At 40.5% G+C, this 18,856-nt stretch overlaps 1 protein-coding gene and 1 pseudogene across 1 annotated transcript in view; both read left to right on the forward strand.

Moving 5' to 3' along the window:
• HERPUD2 (HERPUD family member 2) overlaps window positions 1–9,000 on the forward strand; it is a 36,150-nt gene extending 27,150 nt beyond the window's left edge. Inside the window, exons 5-8 of the mRNA XM_008587733.1 lie at window positions 3,701–3,823; window positions 6,478–6,801; window positions 7,514–7,631; window positions 8,136–9,000. Coding sequence (XP_008585955.1) covers window positions 3,701–3,823; window positions 6,478–6,801; window positions 7,514–7,631; window positions 8,136–8,297 — 727 coding nt within the window. The 3' untranslated portion in view covers window positions 8,298–9,000. The remainder of the gene's footprint in view (window positions 1–3,700; window positions 3,824–6,477; window positions 6,802–7,513; window positions 7,632–8,135) is intronic.
• Window positions 9,001–10,977: 1,977 nt separating this feature from the next.
• Window positions 10,978–18,582, forward strand: LOC103603241 (annotated as a pseudogene).
• Window positions 18,583–18,856: the final 274 nt, after the last annotated feature.

The raw sequence follows: 18,856 nt of genomic DNA on the forward strand, positions 1-18,856 counted from the left end.
GGATCATGCCCTGGTGGCCCCACAGGGTGTGTGGTCTCTTTTGAGCTTCCACTTCCCGTGTGGGAGTTTCTCCCTGTTCCGTGTGTTCTGGCCCTGGCTGCTGGATCATGCCCTGGTGGCCCCACAGCGTGTGTGTTTTCTGCCAAATCTCCGCCTCCCTAGCTGGACATCTCCCCGCTCTGTGTGCACTAGGCAGGGTTGTTGGACCTCGCAGAGGTGGCCCGCAGGGTGTGTGTTTTCTGCTGAGTCTCCGCCTCCCTAACCGGCCACCTCCCTGCTCTGTGTGCTCTTGACTAGGCTGGGGCGTGTCTTCTGCAATCCTCGTCTATCAGCCGGGCCTTCAAGCCCCTGCTCGGCTCTGTCCTGCCCAGGAGGTCTTTCAGTTTTCTGCTAGTCGTAGATGACCGGTCGCTCTGGGTGGCTTTGCAGCACTGTATAGGGCTTTCTCGGGACTAATCACCTTCCTCCTGTTATTGCAGTTATCTGTGTGCTTGTCTTATCTCCCACACTGGAGCATGAGCTCCTCGGGGGAGGAGCCCGCAGCATACAGTTCCTCTTTGAATCCCCCTGGCATGGACTGACTCCGGCGCCTGCCCACAGTCAGCTCACCGGCAGGTTCAAGTGAGCTCGGGAGCACTCCGATCACACTTTTCCTAATCAGAAATTGGTTAGGCGTTTTTCCGAACTGATGGCCACAGAAATGGTATCTGCCTCCCTGTAACAGGAAGTTTACTGTGGGCGGAGCCCAGGGTGCAGTCGAGTGATAATCTGCCCCGGCCGCTCTTCCCTGTCCTCCTGGTGCTGGCCGGTTCTCCCCCTGCCACTAGCCCCGCCAGAGAACTGCGGGGGTTATGGGGTGGGAGGCCGGCCCGCAGGCCCCGGGAGGCCCCGCACTGGGGCAAGGAAGTGGGAAGGCTCAATGAGGAGCTGAGCCGGGTGAGGAGGGTGGGCCTGGCCGAGCCGGCCTGCTCCGCCCCCACCTGAGAAAATGGAGGCAGCCCCGGGCCAGTGACTGGCCCAGTGGGGTAGGCGGAAGCCAGACGGGCGTCTGCCCCGCAAGCAGGGCCGGGCTGGGGGTCACTCACAGAGCTGAGCCTGCCGAGTGGCTCCCTCTGCGTTTCCGCATTGTCGCCATCTCAGTTCTCAGCCACTGCTGCCTCGGGCTGCTCACTCGGTCCCGCAGTGCGTCTCAGGCACTCCCAGTAATCCTCTTTTATGTCGGCCCTAAACCTCGAGTGTGTAGTTGCTTTTTTATAGTTGTAGATTAGCTGATCAATGACTTATTCATTTTTTGTTGCTCTTGTAAATGCAAGTAGCACTCTGGCAGCACAGCGCACACCTCTCAGGCTCACGCCGTCTTCTGGCGCCCCTGCTCCTGACCCGTCGCCATCTTGACTCCTCTGTGTGCTTTCTTCTATTGCTTATAAGTTAGGAAAGTCCTTCTCCCTCCAAAGGTTTGTTAAATAATTCTAGTTTCTTCTAGATTAACTGTGGTTTAACTCTTAATACTTTATTTCAGACCACTTGAAGCTTATTTGAATGTATGGAATGAGGTGAAGCTTTTAAACCCCCTTCCCCGTATCACCAATTTGGTAATCACTTTTCCTAGCATCAAATGATAATTCTCTATCCAGTTGCATAATGATGCATCCTCTAAAATATACTAAATTCTTATGTAATATGTTTCACTGATTATTCCTATATATTTTAATTTTAACTGTATAATTTAGTATCAAATAAATCCTTTATTTCTTGTTTTCTGGAGAGTGCCAAATGTGTACCATCTTGTCTGAGGGGTAATAAGGACAATTTAAAATTATAGTATGTCATCTTGGGCCTAGAATGTACTTTAGCAGTTATATAATCCACTAGTTTTTAACTTATTGGAGAAAAATGGAGGAAGCATATCAGAATTATTGAGGGTGTTTTATTTATTTTGGCAACCTGTTTTTAGTAATCACTTTATGTTCTCCTTATGTTCTGGGCTGCAGTAGGGCGAGGTGGGAAGCTGTAGAATTTTTAAAAGTGATTATTAGTGGCCTTTTCTCCCTTTGACCTTTCAACCATGACAAAGTCTAGCCTTCCCATTTTACAGTTGAAGTAATAGCCTTGTTTGATTATATTTCTTATTATTTTTTTCCTTAAGTTTTGTTTTTATTAAAACAGCAGACTAAATCTATCTTCTTTTTATATTTCTTATTAATGGTAGGGATTGGTGGAGCTCTACTTTCTAGGAGGATGGGTTTTTTCCTAATTGGGAATTCTAATAAAATTTAAAATATACACCTAGGTGCAAGCCTCATATTGCTGGTAATACATGATTTAGGTAGTTTTCAGATTTACACAGGGATACATCAGCTTTCTGTTATAAATGCTGAGTTCTTTATACAAATCTTTTATAACACTTCTGTGCCCAGGTGATATGGATTTCTCTCCAGGTTTGATCACTAATTGACATCTTTTTATAGGTATAGCTGGGTTAAGTTTCTCTTTCCCTTTTCATACAGGACTTTAAATTGCTGGCAGGAGCTCGAATGAAGCCTTCTCTGCTTTTCCTTCTTAATTGTGTATGAGGCAAATCTTGGGAAGGGGGAGAGCTGTATTCAAGCAGTTGAAGGATCTTTTGAGAAGGGGAGCCACTGTATGGCTCCTGTTACTCCTCCAAGGATAAGGAAAGTTCAGATAATGTGTAGGGGAGTTGGTATCTTCCCTAGTGTCAGGTTTCCTCATACAGTCTGTTGACAAGTCTTGGCCCCCGAGCTCTTCTAAGTTAGGTTTCTGTAATCAATTATTACTAATTGTATGTGTAAACAGCTATTAGAATAGAAAATTATAGTTAATGAATTTGTTAATTATTCTTGTCTCATGCTGGATAGACCAAACTAATATCAACTAAAATTAAAATTTATGTAATATGAAGAAGAGGAGAGTTAGCAAATTCACGAATTCTGCATTTACTTGTATATTTATCCCTGTAGTTATCTTGACTTTTGTGAATTTCTCCAAATCTTGCACTACACACTTTGGAGTCTTGTTCAGAGTAGAAATAAAACTGGCTAACATGTACTGAATACACAGAGTAACAATCCTATGAGGAAGAGTCTATTATGAGCTCCATTTTAGAAATGAGGAAACTGAGGCATAGAAAAGTTAAATGTGACCTTCCATAAGTTTTACTGAATTAATAGAATTTTAACTTACTAATCTTGGCTCCGTAAAGAATATTTTACAGGTTTTTATGTTTGTTTTTTAATTTTACAGCTAATAGTTGCCATATCTTTAATAATATTTCATTACTAATGTAAATATCATTTGGCTAGTACTCCAGTTCCTCAAAATATTTTGTCTTGAAGTTTATTTTAGGGCTTTGGTTCTTAAATGAAAGTATTTTGGGCCTTATGTGCTGAAATGAGAAGATAACAAATGTTCAGTCTTGCTGCACATTTTGTGAATGACTTGCTTGTTTTCCCATTGAAGCCATGCTGAAATGTTAGTTATTTTATGGTTATTGGGTTCAGGATCAACTTGTATAAGACATATTGTATTATTTGAAGGATGTTGAAAATAAGTATTTTTCTTTTCAGGTGAGATCTAAATTCATTTTGTCAGCGGTTGACTTGTAGTTCAGCTATGAAAATTTAGAGAAATGCTTTTAACTTAGAATATGAAAAGACTTCATTTCTTTATTTCTTTATTGCAGAAATGTAGATAACCAGTTTCCTGGGCAAGCCGTTCCACCTGGACTCCCAGTGTATCCTGCTCTCAGCCCACTGCAGATGCTGTGGTGGCAACAGATGTATGCTCAACAGTATTATATGCAATAGTAAGTTAATCTGAGCTCACGTTTTTTGATATTCACTGTGTTTTTTGCTTTTTCTTTTTTGTCCTAAGTGAGTTGATTTGGGATTTTATTTGCTGATGTCTTTCGTTATTTAAAATTATTATGAGAAGGAATTCAGAAACATCTCAGCAGATACTTTATTTTAAATGATTTGGCCAAAGGAAGAAGGGATCACTTCCACTTCATATCAACTAAACCTACTCTTGGCTCCTCCCTTTCTCCCTTAATTATGTCTAGTGGTATTCAGATGCTTTCTTTAATATAAATTTTATAAATTCAAGAGGAGAAAACTTAGAAAAGTTTCAGTGGAAGACATCAAACCTTCATGAAGAGATAGCAAGTCAAATGAGAAAGGGGATAGAACAAATCATGACAGGGAGGCCCTGTCTTAGGTAGGGCTTGGGTGTGGCTCATATGCTTACTGGACTCTCAGTATTTTAATAAGTCTTGATTCTGGACAGCATGGAACATCTTAGCACTGAGGACAGTTTCTTCTGGATTTCCTGTGCCTTCATTTGACACTGACTAGCTTCAATGTCCTCTCCTTGTTCCTGTGATTCTGTTATCCTCCTCACTGTTTTTGTTTCTGATCACTTTTTGTGTCCTTTGATAGTCCATTTTTTTCTTCTTCTAAATAGTAACATTCCTTGCTCAGTTCAGGAGATATTTGTGTACTTACCATGTGCCTCATGGCACTCGTAGTTGGTGGAGAAGACAGAATTTAGTCCTGTGCAGTCCTCTTGGGTTTCTTTCCTCCATGGCCTTAGTTGTTAGCTCCCTGTGGATGGCTCCCAGTTCTTCATCTCACATGCTTCATTGTGTAACTATACTTAATTGTTGGAAGATTTCCATGGAAAATTAGCCTTTGCCCCAAATTCAGTATGTCTAAAATTTGACTTCTCCATTCTCTTAAGTGTGTTCTCCTTTCCAACTTATTTGTCTGTGATATTATTTCTCTTTTTAATCATCATCTAAGCTCTTAACATTAATCAGCTTTTATTCTGGCTTCTGTTATCCCCAAACCTAGTAACTCATGTGAAGATGAGTTAATAGAGCTTTTCCGTCCTTCCCCTGTATACTACTTCCAATATTTTGCCCAGATCTTTTCTTATTTTAAAACCACTTTACCTTAATAGCTCTTTTTCCTTTTGAGCTCTTTACTATATTTTCTAATGCTACTGCCAGTTTAACTTTCTGAACACATACTTGAGTCAGTCCTGTAGTGTGAAGTTTATATCCTTATCCTTTCTCCAGGCCTTCCCCCGTAAAGCTAACCTGTTGTATGCAATAGTAAGTTAATCTGAGTTCATTTTTAAAAAATACTGACTGTGTTTTTTGCTTTTTCTTTTTTATCTTAAGTAAGTTAATTTGGGAGTTGATATAATGAACTCATATCCTAATGTTCTCTTCTATAACCCCTTGGCTCCAAGCAGGTTTTTTCTTTTTATTTGTACCTTATATGTTGCCATGCTAATGGTTCTTATTTGAGTGACTGCCTTGTGCTTAGTAGTCTGCTGGATGCTAAAGCACCCCTTGTCTTATTTGTAAACCTCACGAGAACCATGTAAAATAAGTGGGGCTTATCATAGCTTGCTACTAAATCATATAATCTTATGTATATCACTTAAATTCTGAGCTCTAAGTTCTCACCTTTAAAGTGAAATAAGTCACCTGTGTATCAGAATATCTGTGACGTAAGAAGTGTTTTGGAAACTAAAAAGCCCTGTATAGATAAAAGATATTAGCATATTGGCTTAAATAGGGTTTTTTAGCTGAGAAACACTTCTTTTTCTTTTGCTATTTTGATTGTTTAACTTTTTATTGTAAAGAAACTTAAACATATAACAAGGTAGGGAGAATAATAAAATGAATCCCCGTGTACCCATCACCCAGCTTCAACATTTATCAATTCATGTCAATCTTATTCTGCAACTTTCCCCCTTCTGCTGGATAATTTAAAGCAAATCTAAGATATATTATTTTACTGGGAACCTCTTACAGGAAAATGTGCTCTGACTTTTAAGCAATCAAATTATAAGCAAAATTCAAAACCACACACAACTCTTTCTAAGTTGAGAAGACCAGTGGTCACCAGTTGGGGTTCCCAAAAATCGGGATTAGGGTCGAGGGGTTGTTATCTGAGATTATATTTAATATTTTAAAATACTAATACAAATCATGCTTCACTGATGATAGACATGCAGGGCAATAATTATATACAGTTTTAGACAAATCTTTCAAAACATGGGTCTAAGGGAGAGGCGGTGGACTTGGGGTTATTCGTCCCATGTAGAATAACAAAAGGGGCAGTTAGTGAAAAGGGTTGTAGCTACTCTCATTCGATTCTGAGGTAATTAAGGGAAAGAGAAAAGAGTGATTACTTACTGCTTCCACGTCTCCCTGCCATGTTAGACCATCAGCTAAGAGAACATCCTTTCCTGAGCTACACCTGCTATCAGTCTTGGCTCCACTTTTCCACTGGAATTGTGCTTACCTAAGAAATATGGTGCAGGAGTTGTGAGATTTCATATTAGGTTTATGAAAAATACATAAGACTCCCCAGGAAATTTTAAAACATATAATATAGTATGGTAAAGCTTTTTTCTTTTTAATATTTATTTTGGTGAATATTTCAGTCAAGCTGCAGTTTCAGCTCAGGCCACATCAAATGCCAGCTCAGCTCAGCCTACCGCTTCACAGCCTCTAAATTTGGCACATGTTCCTGGAGAAGAACCCCCACCAGCTCCAAACCTAGTGGCCCAAGAAAATCGACCCATGAATGAGAATGTTCAAATGAATGCACAGGGAGGTCCAGTGCTAAACGAAGAAGACTTCAATCGGGACTGGCTAGACTGGATGTACACGTTCTCACGAGCTGCAATTCTCCTTAGCATTGTATACTTCTATTCTTCTTTTAGTCGGTTTATCATGGTAATGGGAGCCATGCTACTGGTTTATTTGTGAGTGATGTTCATTAACTTTTTGTTGTTTCTCTTAATTTCTTTGTAAAACTGTTCAGCACAGATCACGGCATAGGGTAGTCTATCATGAACGTTGAGTGAAGGAATATGAATGCTGGGCTTCAGATATCTGGCATGTTTCTAATACCAAAAGCAAGGGCAGGTTATGTTGAGTAAGAATGTTTATTGGAATTGTTTAGAAGCAAATTTTTTGTTTACTGTATTTTACAAAAGTTGTTAATTCAGTGAGACATGCTCATGTTGATTATTTACAACTTGAAGAAGTATATGATGCACTCCTGTCTAAGAATGTCCTTTTGAATGTTAGTTACCAAGAAGTCCTATAGGTATAGGTCAGATTTATTTGTAAGTAGACTAATTTTCCCCCGCATCCCCTTCTTCCCAAGGGGCAAACAAATATCTAGTTGTATTTCATTTTGAAAAACACCAAAAAAGATTTTATGACTCCTGATATGTCTTATTATCTAATGTAGAGCCAGTTAAGCCCATGATGGACTTTCACATTTGCATTGGTTCTTATTTTGTTGTCGTTGCTTTGAAATGGGTAGTTCTCTGGCCCGAAGTGGGAGATTTGGCCTTTTCATTTATTATAGTTGTAATCATTTTTCTCTTATAGGACACTAATGTTTTATAGTGTTACAAATAAAAACAATTGTGACTTATTTCCTTTTCTCTTTGATTTACTGAACAGACACCAAGCTGGATGGTTTCCTTTTAGGCAAGAAGGAGGTCTGCACCAGGCTCCCAACAATAATGCTGAAGTTAACAATGATGGGCAAAATGCAAACAATCTAGAGCTGGAAGAAATGGTATGTCATTGAGGTTTTTGTATACGTTAAATGTAAATATTTCCTCAGCACTGTATGGGATCAATATGATAAAAAATATCTTGGATGTTTCATAAGTACTTGTGGAACAGCTCATGAAGAAAAAAGCTAATGTATAAATTGTAGTGGTTTCATCTCGGAGAAGTTAGAATATGATACCTAGTCTATTTGAAGTGAGTGAGAAGAATTAAAGAATTTAAAAGAAGAATTAAAATTAAAGAATTAAAGAATTCTTTCTGCAAATAGGCTACAAAGAAAATTATGCACAGTCAAAATTTATTGTATTACATTGGCAGTTGTCTTCTTTAAACTAGAATACCAAGGAATTTACCAATTTTTGACTTAAGAGTCCTATGTACCATTTCCTTATTACATGCTCATATTCCTTCTTTCTACAAAGAAGAACTTAATTTTCTTCTTTTCTATTCTGAGTTAACGCTAGCTCTTCAAATCACCCAGGAGTATGTTTCTTGTTTCCTTTGAAAGGAGCGTCTTATGGATGATGGGCTTGAAGATGAGAGTGGAGAAGATGCTGCTGAAGACGCCAGTGTGGTGCAGAGGCCGGGACTAGTGGCTTCAGCGTGGTCTTTTATCACCACCTTCTTTACTTCACTGATACCAGAGGGGCCTCCCCAGGTTGCCAATTAGACCTGAAAAACTCTGCCTTCCAAGGAGGGTCTGACTTTAGGAAGGTGGCTAAATAACAGTGCAATTTCAAAAAAATTTATAACTTTCTTTTGATCATCATGTACAGAGGTGTTTTTTTCTTTAAGCTTCTCATGCATATGAATATTTTAAGCACAAATGGACTACTAAATGTGTGATTTTTTTTTAAGGTCCTAACAACATGGTATAACAATATTGGTCTTCCAGGTTTTATTCATTTCAGTTATATGTACTATACAAAAACAGACCTATTTGTGCATCTTACTTCTTTAAAGAGCTGCTTCACTTATAAATGGCAATAGCTAGTAGCCCAGCACTTCAATGTGTAATTTTAATAAATATATCTATTTTCTGTGAATTACCCTGAAAGTTTTAAACAGAATGACCTCATAGTTTTTAATAAAGAATATTATTTACCTGAAATGTGCTAGTAGCATCTTGCCCAGCCATGAAGCAATAAACTTCTCAATAATCTTAATTTTGACATTTGAATAAATAATAGAAACTTTCTATTTTAAGGGCATGTATCCCATTGATTGGAATTAGTACCTTAAAAAAAAAAGGCAGCTCTTCAATGGAATTAACAGTGATATAAAACGTTTGATACAGGCAGTACTTTTATAAAATGAGATATGCTGGAAATTGCTCCCTGTAATTTTTTAAATAAAGAGCCAATTATGATAAACAGTCTTATGGAATATTTGTTCAGACTCTTCAGTAATGTACTCATTACATGGAGAAATTTATGTAAATCTCAGTAGTTGTTTGGGAGGTTTGCTAGTCTTCAAGGTCATTTTCATCTCTTTCCATTCCAAAATCTCTTAGGTAGTCTGAAACCTTGGTAGTTTATTTAAAAATCCCCATGAAAGCTAATTTAACATTTCATAAGAAAAAGGACTAAGGTTCTTATATAGGGTAGCTAACTAAAATGAAACAAATGTTGATGGGAGCGCTTTATCTCATATGAAATGTATTATAAAATTATGATGTGGTACTGGCACAAGAATATATGATTAGATAACAGAACAGAGTAGAAGACATTTCAAGGGATAACTGGTTAATCCTTTGAAAAGAAAATTAGGTTTCTATTTATAGATGTCAGTTAGGACACATGATTGAATATGAGAAATCAAACCATGCAAATACTAATAGAAAATATAGGTGAATACTTACATAATATTGGGGTGATAAAATACCTTTGTGGCAAAATTCCTAAAGAAAAGATTGCTGTGTATATAATGTTTTGACATATGTAATGTAAAGGCAAACAATTAGGGAAGAAAGATAGAAAAGGTAATAAGTCTTAAATTCAGTCTAGTAAAAAAAATAAAAATTAAAAAAAGATTGCCGTTAATAGGAAATGGGCAATAAACATGAAAAAAATGTAGCATGTAGTAGTTAAAACTGTCAAATTGGTGAGATGCCACTCAGTGTTGAAGAAGCTATAGGGGATGTAAAATATACATCCTACATCCATATAGTCTCTCCTTCAAGTATCGAGTTAAAAATGTGCACAGAATCATTCAATGTCATCCTATTCCTAGAATAAAGATCAGTTTAACTAACATGGCTTACAAAGTCCTGAGAGGTTGGGCCCTTGCCTCCTGTTGATCTGAGCTTCCCCTTCATACCTCTGTTTTAGCTAGGCTTGTCTTCCAATTCCAGCACTCTCTGCTTCCAGCCCCAGGACTTCCAAAATTGCTGTTCTTTTTATTAGGAACACACACAGTCCCTTCCTTCTTTGCCTAATTAATCTTTCATCAGATCTCAGCATAATTGCCAGTTCCTTAGGGAAGTTTTTCCCTGGAAGCACAATTCACTTCTTTGGATTTAACACCATTGCAGTTTATCTTTATTTCCTTATTTGTCTCTCCCATAATATATAAGGGCTATGAGGTTGGAGAGTATATTTATGCTCGTTATTATATCCCTAATCTAAAGAGTGCGTGGTATTAATTCAGTGCTAAATGACTGCATACCCTTTCAACCAGCAAAGGTTTGAAAGGATATCATGCATGTGTGAAATTTATCTTTCAAGATGTTCATTGGATTGTTTGTAACAGGAAAATTTAGAACTGGCAGATGTTCAATAGAGTGAGCTATGGTACATTTCAACACTGTTTGGGTCGTGATTAGGGATGGTTTGTTTCAGGGCTGATGCAATCATTTCATCCAGAGGGAAGGTCTGGACTTTAACTTCGGAGCTAAATAAATAAACTCAAAGCTGGCAGTAATGCTCCATGGGTCAGATTCTAAAGCAGGGTTAGGGTGGGGAGAGAAGAATGCAGAGATAATTATGGGATTGATCTTTTCTTCTGTTGGGAGCTGGAGAGAAGAGAATTGGAGCTGTAGAATTCATATAGGGGGGCAGCATTGAGGACACCTCTCTGGAGGAGACGAGCAGGTCCCTGCATCCTAGCTGAAGGCTGGGGCCTAGGGAGAAGGATGCTAGTCATAGATTCCTCTGGGAAGTGGTGGGGCTTCGGGTTTTAAGAACACTGGAATGTGTTACTCACTTTTAATTATTACCCCTACATTGTTAATTCCCTCATGTTAGGCTCACTTTCAGTAAGCCTTTGTCAAAAATTACAGCCAAGTGTCAGCTGTGTTTTAGGTGATTCAGGGAGGGGTTGTGTCCATGCTGAGGCCAGACAGTGCCAAGATGGCAGTGGTAACTTAGAGATGGCTTCCAGATGGCAAAAGAGAGCAGCACAGAAGCCCAGACTCCAGCCTCAAGGCCAAATGGTGACTGGTAATAACCAGAATATGTGTTTCTGGAATATAAACTCTTCTTAGGACTTCTCGCATTACTTACACATCACAATAAAGACTAGACTTTTGAGAGAGTCATTACGTTGGGTGGGTAAAAGGAAAAGGTGATCCTGAGGGCTGGAGAATTGGAGACATTTGCACCATAGTTTGGTGGCATGGTTTAATGCCACATCCCATCAGTATTCTAATTGTTCCTCTGGCTGTTTGTACCATCATTATTGAAAGGACTTAGTCTTTTCAAATTAATGGGAGAAAAGGCCATGTTTGGAGCCTCTGTTGTACAGTGCCAGTGGCAGTTTTTGCCTCACTGTTAAAAGACTGCGGTGTGCTGATTTATATGTCATCTTTTTGTAAGTCTGGTGTAAGTCAGACCATAGGGCCTGTTGTATCTGGAATGGTGTTGCAGCATCTGCAGAACTGTGCCAGGCTCTGGCATGTTGTGTTCTCAACTGCAGAGTCGTTCCCAGGATGCCCAATTTGGCCAGCTGGCTCACTCCCACAGGTGGCATTGCCAGCATCACACACTGGAACTGCAACCTGGGAAGGAGACAGAAGCCTGCTGCATGGTGGGTACAAAGCAGGTTTGTTGTGTTTTATATTTTACACATTAGTAATATTTTGGATGTTTCAATATTTAAACAAAACATTTAAAAACAAATCAATGATAATGCTTCTGGAATGTAAGTACTGTGGAGTAAAGCAACAAGCCTTTTATTAAAAAATACTATGGAATTTTTGAAATAAAGTTTTTTTTTTTTTTTTTTTTTTTTTTTAACAAAGAGAGGACAGAATAATTACTCAGTGTTCCTATTTCAAAGCTCCTGGGACTTCTTTACTGTTCAGGACTCTTAGTGAGTGGAAAGCTTTTCCTAAGCACAGTGAGGTCTCAGCCCTGAGATGGGTGGGAGAACAAAAGATCTCTCCCCTCTTTCAGAGCAAACCCTGGTGGTTGCAACCGTCCTTCTACTACACCTGGGGATAAACCTCACTCTAGGTGAGGGGACCAGTTTCATGAGTCTGGGGTTTGCTCAGGAAGCTTAATTCTTTGATTCTACTGCTAAATTCTGACTCTTTTCATATGGTGCAGTAAGCCATTCCACCCAAGTGTTCCAATGCCATAGTATAAGCAAGTGGGAAAAATTAAGACCTGTGTAGGGTCTTTACCAGTAACTGCCCCTCACAGAGGGTGCAGAGGAGAGAGGCTGCTGTCATGCCATCCCTTCTAATGACATAATGATAATACTTATTAATTAGAATGCATTAAAAATTATTACTAACGTTTGATCATTTGCTATATTCCTGGCTGTGTGCTAAATGCTATACTTGCATTTGAAAAACTTCTTAAAACAATTCAAGGTAGGTACCACCATCACTTCCATTTTCCAGATGAAAATACTAAGACTTAAAGGTCAAATAACTAGACTGGAGTCACACAGCTGGTAAGTAACAGAACAGAGATTTGAACCCAAGTCTATTCTACTCCAGACTTTGAACTGTTTAAAATGAATTATACAAATAAGACATGCAAAGATTCAGCATTGAGCAAAGGATGATTAGCTTGTTTTGCACCAAACTTTCTGCTGAGAAAACTAGAAAAGCCAGAATATACATATATGTATTAAGGCATCAGAGAGCTATCAAGAAAGCAAGGACCAATATTCCAGAGAGGTGAGACCTGCATTTGGAACCCCTCCCCCCCTGCACCAAGGCCCTTGCTAATTCAAGGGCAATGGCTGAGAAGCTGAGCAGAATTTTTGGAAGATTCATTGGGAACAAAAACTTTAGTTAAGGATAAAAGTAAAAGTGGGCCTGGAAAACACCTCAGGCTTTCTATTGGGACCCAAAAGAATTGTTACTTGAATAAAGATGGACTGGATATGGGCCTGTCCTCAAGAGGACTGAAGCCTAGCCTCAAATCTAGTGGACAGCCAGAAGCAAAAATAAATCCTCTTTGAAGGAAGGAGAACATCTTCCAATTTCTCAAATTTTATCTACAATTTATTTTCAAATCTGTTAAAATATGAGTGCAAAAGCAGAACATTTGGGCCGGCCCGGTGGCACACTGGAGAGTGCGCTGCTTGGGAGTGCGGAGGTGCTCCCGCCGAGGGTTCGGATCCCATGTGGAGACCGGTTCCCGCTCACTGGCTGAGCGCGGTGTGGGTGCGACACCGAGGGTTGTGATCCCGTTACCGTTCAGTAAAAAAGACAAAAAGGAAAAAAAAAAAAAGAACATTTGACTAAAAATGAGACAGCAAACAACAGAAACAGATCCCCCAGGAAATTCAGATATTTAGTATTATCTGACAGGGACAATATAACAATATGATTAAAATGTTCATGGATTAAATGATAAGATGGAGAAATTTCATTACAGAACTGGAAACTATATAAAAAAGGATATTCTGGAATTGAAAAACAATATAACTGAAATTAGGAAATTACTAGATGGCTTTGATAGACAAAGCTTAAGAGAAAGCTGGTAAACTGAAAGGTTGGAAGATATCTAGACTTGTGCTGGGGGATAATAGGGCAGACACAATATCTGAAAAGTTAATGGCTAGGGATTTTCCAAAATTGATGAAAGACATGAAGCCCCAGATGTAAGGAATGCTACTGACTTCCAAGCAGCATAAATTACAAAAAAAAAAAATCATACGTACTTAGTTACTTCATGGTGAAAGTGCTGAAAAACAAAGACCAATTTTAAAGGTAGCCAGAGGAAAATATAGATTACTTTCAAAGGAGCAACAATAAGCCTGATAAGGGATTTCTCAGCAAAAGTAATGTCAGAAGACAACAAAATGATGTTTTCAGAGCCAAAAGACACTTTCAGACAGTTGAAAACAGAGTTTACCACCACTAGAAAGTACCAAAGGAAAGTACGAAAGGGTGTTTTTTGAGCAAAGAGAAAATTATCACGGATCGAAATTTGAAGGTGCAGAAAGGAATTGAAAAGCAATGAAAAGGATAAATGTGTATAAACCTAAATGAATATTGACTGTATAAAACAATCCTATGCTTTATGAGGTCTTAAATACACAAAGAACTAAAATACATAACAAAAAAAGCACATAAGTCTGGAGGGAGGTAAATGGAATTAAAGTGTTTTGAGGTCATTGGAAAGTAAAGCAGGGGTACATGTTTCAATTTCTATGGTATTTTCTAAAAGAATAAAAGAATATAAAACTAATAATATAAAAATAATAAAATAGGGACTGGCCTGGTGGCGCACTCAGTTGAGTGCAGCACTTGGGAGCATGGCGGCGCTCCTGCCAAGGGTTCGGATCCCATATAGAGACTGGTCCGCTCACTGGTTGAGCGCGGTGTGGGCGCGACACTGGAGGGTTGCGATCCCGTTGCTGGTTGCGGTATGGGCGCAACACCGAGGGTTGCGATCCCGTTACCGGTCACGGAAAAAGACAAAAAAAAAGGAAAAAATAAAAAATAAAATAATCCAAAAGAAGGTAAGAAAGGAGAAAAGGGGCATAGAACAGATGAGAACAATCAAGGCCAACCTGAAGAAGTCGATTTAGTGAACTAGCCCCTCGTCACTTCCCCAGCCTGACATCTGCCCACTGCCCGGGCCAGAACCAGGGGTTGGCACAGAGTTGTCCTCTGAGGTCTAGAATAGCTGCTGGCCCAGCTTGAGCCACAGCAGGAAGATGCTGCAGACAAGCCTGCGAATCAGGGAGCAGAGACATGTGAAGGTTCAGGTCAGTCCTCTGGGATCAGTGATCAAGAGAAGGACTTACCTACCAGTGCTTCCAAGCTTTCACATCTGGAAATAGTGATGCCAGCCTTCAACGCCTTGCCTGTCTACAAGACATAAAGATGGTTATAAAATAATCTTGAATACAGCAGTAGCTGACTTTTAAACAGTAACCAGGCAATAACGATTTGAAACGAACACTTAACCCACTGAAGAATCAGGTCCACTCAGCTGTTGAGGAAATGGATGGATTAGAGACGCTGAAGACAGTGTGTTGTGTTACGATCAAGCAGACATTCTTCATCATCTGGGGCAGTAAACAGAAGTGATATCTGTTGGTGAAAAACTTTATCAGTTCACAGAACCTTTTGAAAAAGGATTTGCCCAGGCAGTGTGCTTTTTGCTTGTAGACCTGTACATATTAACCTGCCAAGACGAGAAACTTTGCATCTTCTTGCTGTCCCAGAAAAAATTATTTCACTGGATAACAATAACAAAAACAGAAAGAGTGAGACTGGCAATGTCACCAACAAAGGCGGATCTAATCAAGAAAGTAGAACTCTAATAGAAGCTGCAAAATCAAAGGTACATCAGTACAAAGTAAGAGCTTATATCCAAATGAAGTCCCTGAAAGCACTCAAAAAGGGGAAATCAAGTCAGTCATGAACACAGCTGGAAATTCTGTACCCTCTCTTTTTCTTAAAAGCAACTCTGAATATGTAAGGGGCAATTATTGAAAAGCTGTGAAGACATTAAATAGTTCAAACATTGCTGAGCATCGAAGATTCATGAAAACAGGTGAATGTTTGACATGTGTGTTCTGGAATAATCTTAGTTGTATTCATTTTGCCATGAGCAGACACAATTTGGAAATTTTCTACTTTAAAAAGTCTCTGAAGATGAACGACAAAGTCTGTGCACAGCTCAATGCAGGTAGCACTGATCTAGGCACAAAATTTTCAGGAAGACTCGTGTACATTACTAACCAGCAAGAGGTATTAGTTGCTGTGTAACTGTCGAATTCGGCTTCTTCATATTGGAAGGCCTCTTGCTGCCTTGAGTGTCTGATAGAAGCTGTTCAGGTTTATCATGTGAACCCCTGCCTCTGGCTACAGTGGCCTGAATGCTGCATTGCTGCCAATACGGGCACTTCTGAACAAGAAATTAAAGGTCTTCCAAGCAAAAAAGGAAGGGTACGGTCTATTGCTGGGCAATGCTAGCATGGTAGAATGGTCCTGGCATCACAATCTATACAGGATACTGTTTGTAATGACGGGCAGCCTTCGGCCTTTCCTGTTGCCAGTGTGGTGTTTGCAGCCATTTGTCTTAGAGATGCCTTGTTGCTGTTACCTGAAAACAGCAAGATCCAAAGCAGGAAAATGGGTATAAAAATAGTAATGAATTATGTGGGAACACGGAAAGCAGTGAAATCAATGAAGCTTGCAGCAGCGAAAGCTGCAGTGGAGGCAAATTTATCCCAGCTCCACCTTCCTCTCCATTGAGAAAATGGGCATTAGAAAAAGTAAGGGCTCTGTGCTTCCTGCAGTGCTTACGCCACTCTGGCTTTGGGTGATAACCTCGTGGCTTTGAATCATGCAGATGAACTTCTTCAGCAGCCCAAGCTGTCAGGATCTCTTAATTTTGGGGATCATTTATATGCTGCATAAGCCTTCATCTCAACAGAAAATCTGAAGCCATTACTCACTTGAAACCAGAGAAAGTCACTGAAGACTCTTTAGGGTCTCTTCAAATGAGCAAGACTAAGGATCAGAAAAAGGGGACAAGGAAGCAGAGGAGTCCTCTGGGAAGTGGGCCTCTCAGTGCTACCCCCATTCTGTCAGCTCTGCCAGGACCAGGAGGCTTCCATGATCCATCCTAAAGAAGTGCCCCCAGGCCATCTCGCTAGTTCCTACTGTGAACTGTAGAAGGGTAATACCCAGCTGGCCTTACAGATCAGCAAAAGGAATCAGCTGCTCCCTGCAGTGGAAACGTCTCTGAAATGAGAAAGAAGCCAGCGTTTCAGCCTGTCCATCCAATCCAGCCCATCCAGTGGCTCTCGCCACTGTGCAGACAAAGGGACATTTTGCTTTTGGAAAAATGTTACTTGAGACGCAGGGGAGTATTTACCAGCCTTTCTAGTTGTAGCATAGCAAAATAAATAAAAGACATATGGTGAAAGGTGCTATTTTTGGACACAATTTTGAGATGGTTCTATTCCCCCCCCTTTTTTTTGCTGGAAACTTACTTAAAATTAAGGATTCACAAACTTATTTTCAGTTGTTTTTCTTTAATCTCTGCCAGACTACTAATTTTGAGCCACTATATGATGTATCTATGTCAAAGCCAATTAAAACATGATCTTATTAGGGAAAAAAAAGTAAATTTAAACCCAAATGCATCAATATCTACATCAAGCTTACATGGACTAAATATTCCAATCTAAAGACAATAGTGTCAGCTTGGATGAAGAACAAAGCCCAATTCTTTGAGACTTAACAACACTGCACCTTAAATATAAGGGTACAGAAAGGATAAAAGTAAAAGAATGGAAAAAGACCCGTCAAGCAAGTATTAACCAAAAGGAAGCTGGCGTATTTAGAATACGAAGTAGACTTTTAGGTAAAAAGCATTACTAGAATAAGAGGGATACTTCATAATGATAAAAGGTTCACCTTACCAGGAGTATGCAGCTTGCTGAGGTATGTGAGCTGTTTATGAAGCTCAGCTAGGCTGTCCCTGGCCCTGCCTCCCCATATTGACGGTGCAGGAAGCTAAGACCTTTCTCTGGTCTTAGAGGAGCCAGACTCAAAGTATTTGAAGATTGCGTGAGTGTGTGTGTGTGTGTGTGTGTGTGTGTGTGTTTAGGGCAAAACATGAGAGTGGAGTGTACTATTTGAAAGGATAAGAAATCTAACATTTTCTTTTATAAATAAAAAAAAAAAATGCTGGCTCTGAGCCCCTTCTTCCGCCTTCCCTGCTTTTTTGGGGTGGAATCACTGAGAACTGTTAACCATAGCTCACATTTACCAAATGCTTACTGTCCTAACTGCTTTGCAGGTATTGATTTATTTAATTCTCACAATAACCCTAGGAGGTAGATATCAGTATTACCATTTCTATTTTACAGATGGAAAAACCAGCCACTGTCAGAGCTGGTATTCAAAATAAGGCCATCTGGAGCCGAGTTCCTGCTCCTAACCACCAACGGCCTCCAGATTTGAGTTTGTCCAACTCCGTGGTTAAATATTATGATACCTCTTGAATTGTCCCTTCAATTTTGATGTTTCCAGCTTGTCATAAAAATTCTCTGTATATAAAAGGGTAGAGAGGAGGATGTGAAAGAATACATGTTTATTGGGGCCTCCTATGAACCCACTACTCATTACAACAGCCTTAAATAAAAGTATTCCATATATAAGGAAGGAAGTTTCGGGGGTGGTCAGAGACCGAAGGAGGCCGCCAAGAGCACAGCAGGGATGCGCGCCTCCATGCCTCTTTCCAACAAACCACACTGGCTTGTCGCACCATGAAATCGGAGCAAACTGATGACCTCTTGGCTTGTTGCTTCTGCAAGTTCCCAGTCTCCGCTCTGTGTCGCTTAGAGCACCTCGTAGCTGTGACTGGGGCGGCGGGACAGCACGGCTGCGCTGTCGGTTTGTGGCACTAGATGGTGATGTGACACCGCACATCTCTGCCGCTGCGGCCCCGGGGACGGTTCCTACAGAAGGGGACGACGTGGGAGAGCGGAACCCACCCCCACCCCGGCTCTGGTATCCTGGTTGCTGATGCTCTGAGAAGGCTGGAGGCCGCGGCCGCCGCTCGGCTCCAGGACGTGCAGGGCTGGCCGCCCGGGCTCTGCTCAGCCTGGCTCCGCCCTGCCCTGGCGAGGAGACCCGGACGCAACGAGGTGCGGCGCGCGGGCAGCTGCAGCGTGGCCCGCGGTGGCCGCCCGCAGACCGGAGGTCAGAACCCGGCTTCTCCGACCGCAGCGGGGACCGTCCTGCCGCTGCGCCGCGCTCGCCACCGCGCCTGCTCCCGCTCCCACTTCTGCCCCTGCTCC

This window comes from Galeopterus variegatus, unplaced genomic scaffold, assembly GCF_000696425.1.
Source record: "Galeopterus variegatus unplaced genomic scaffold, G_variegatus-3.0.2 Scaffold4519, whole genome shotgun sequence".
NCBI classification, from domain to species: domain Eukaryota; kingdom Metazoa; phylum Chordata; class Mammalia; order Dermoptera; family Cynocephalidae; genus Galeopterus; species Galeopterus variegatus.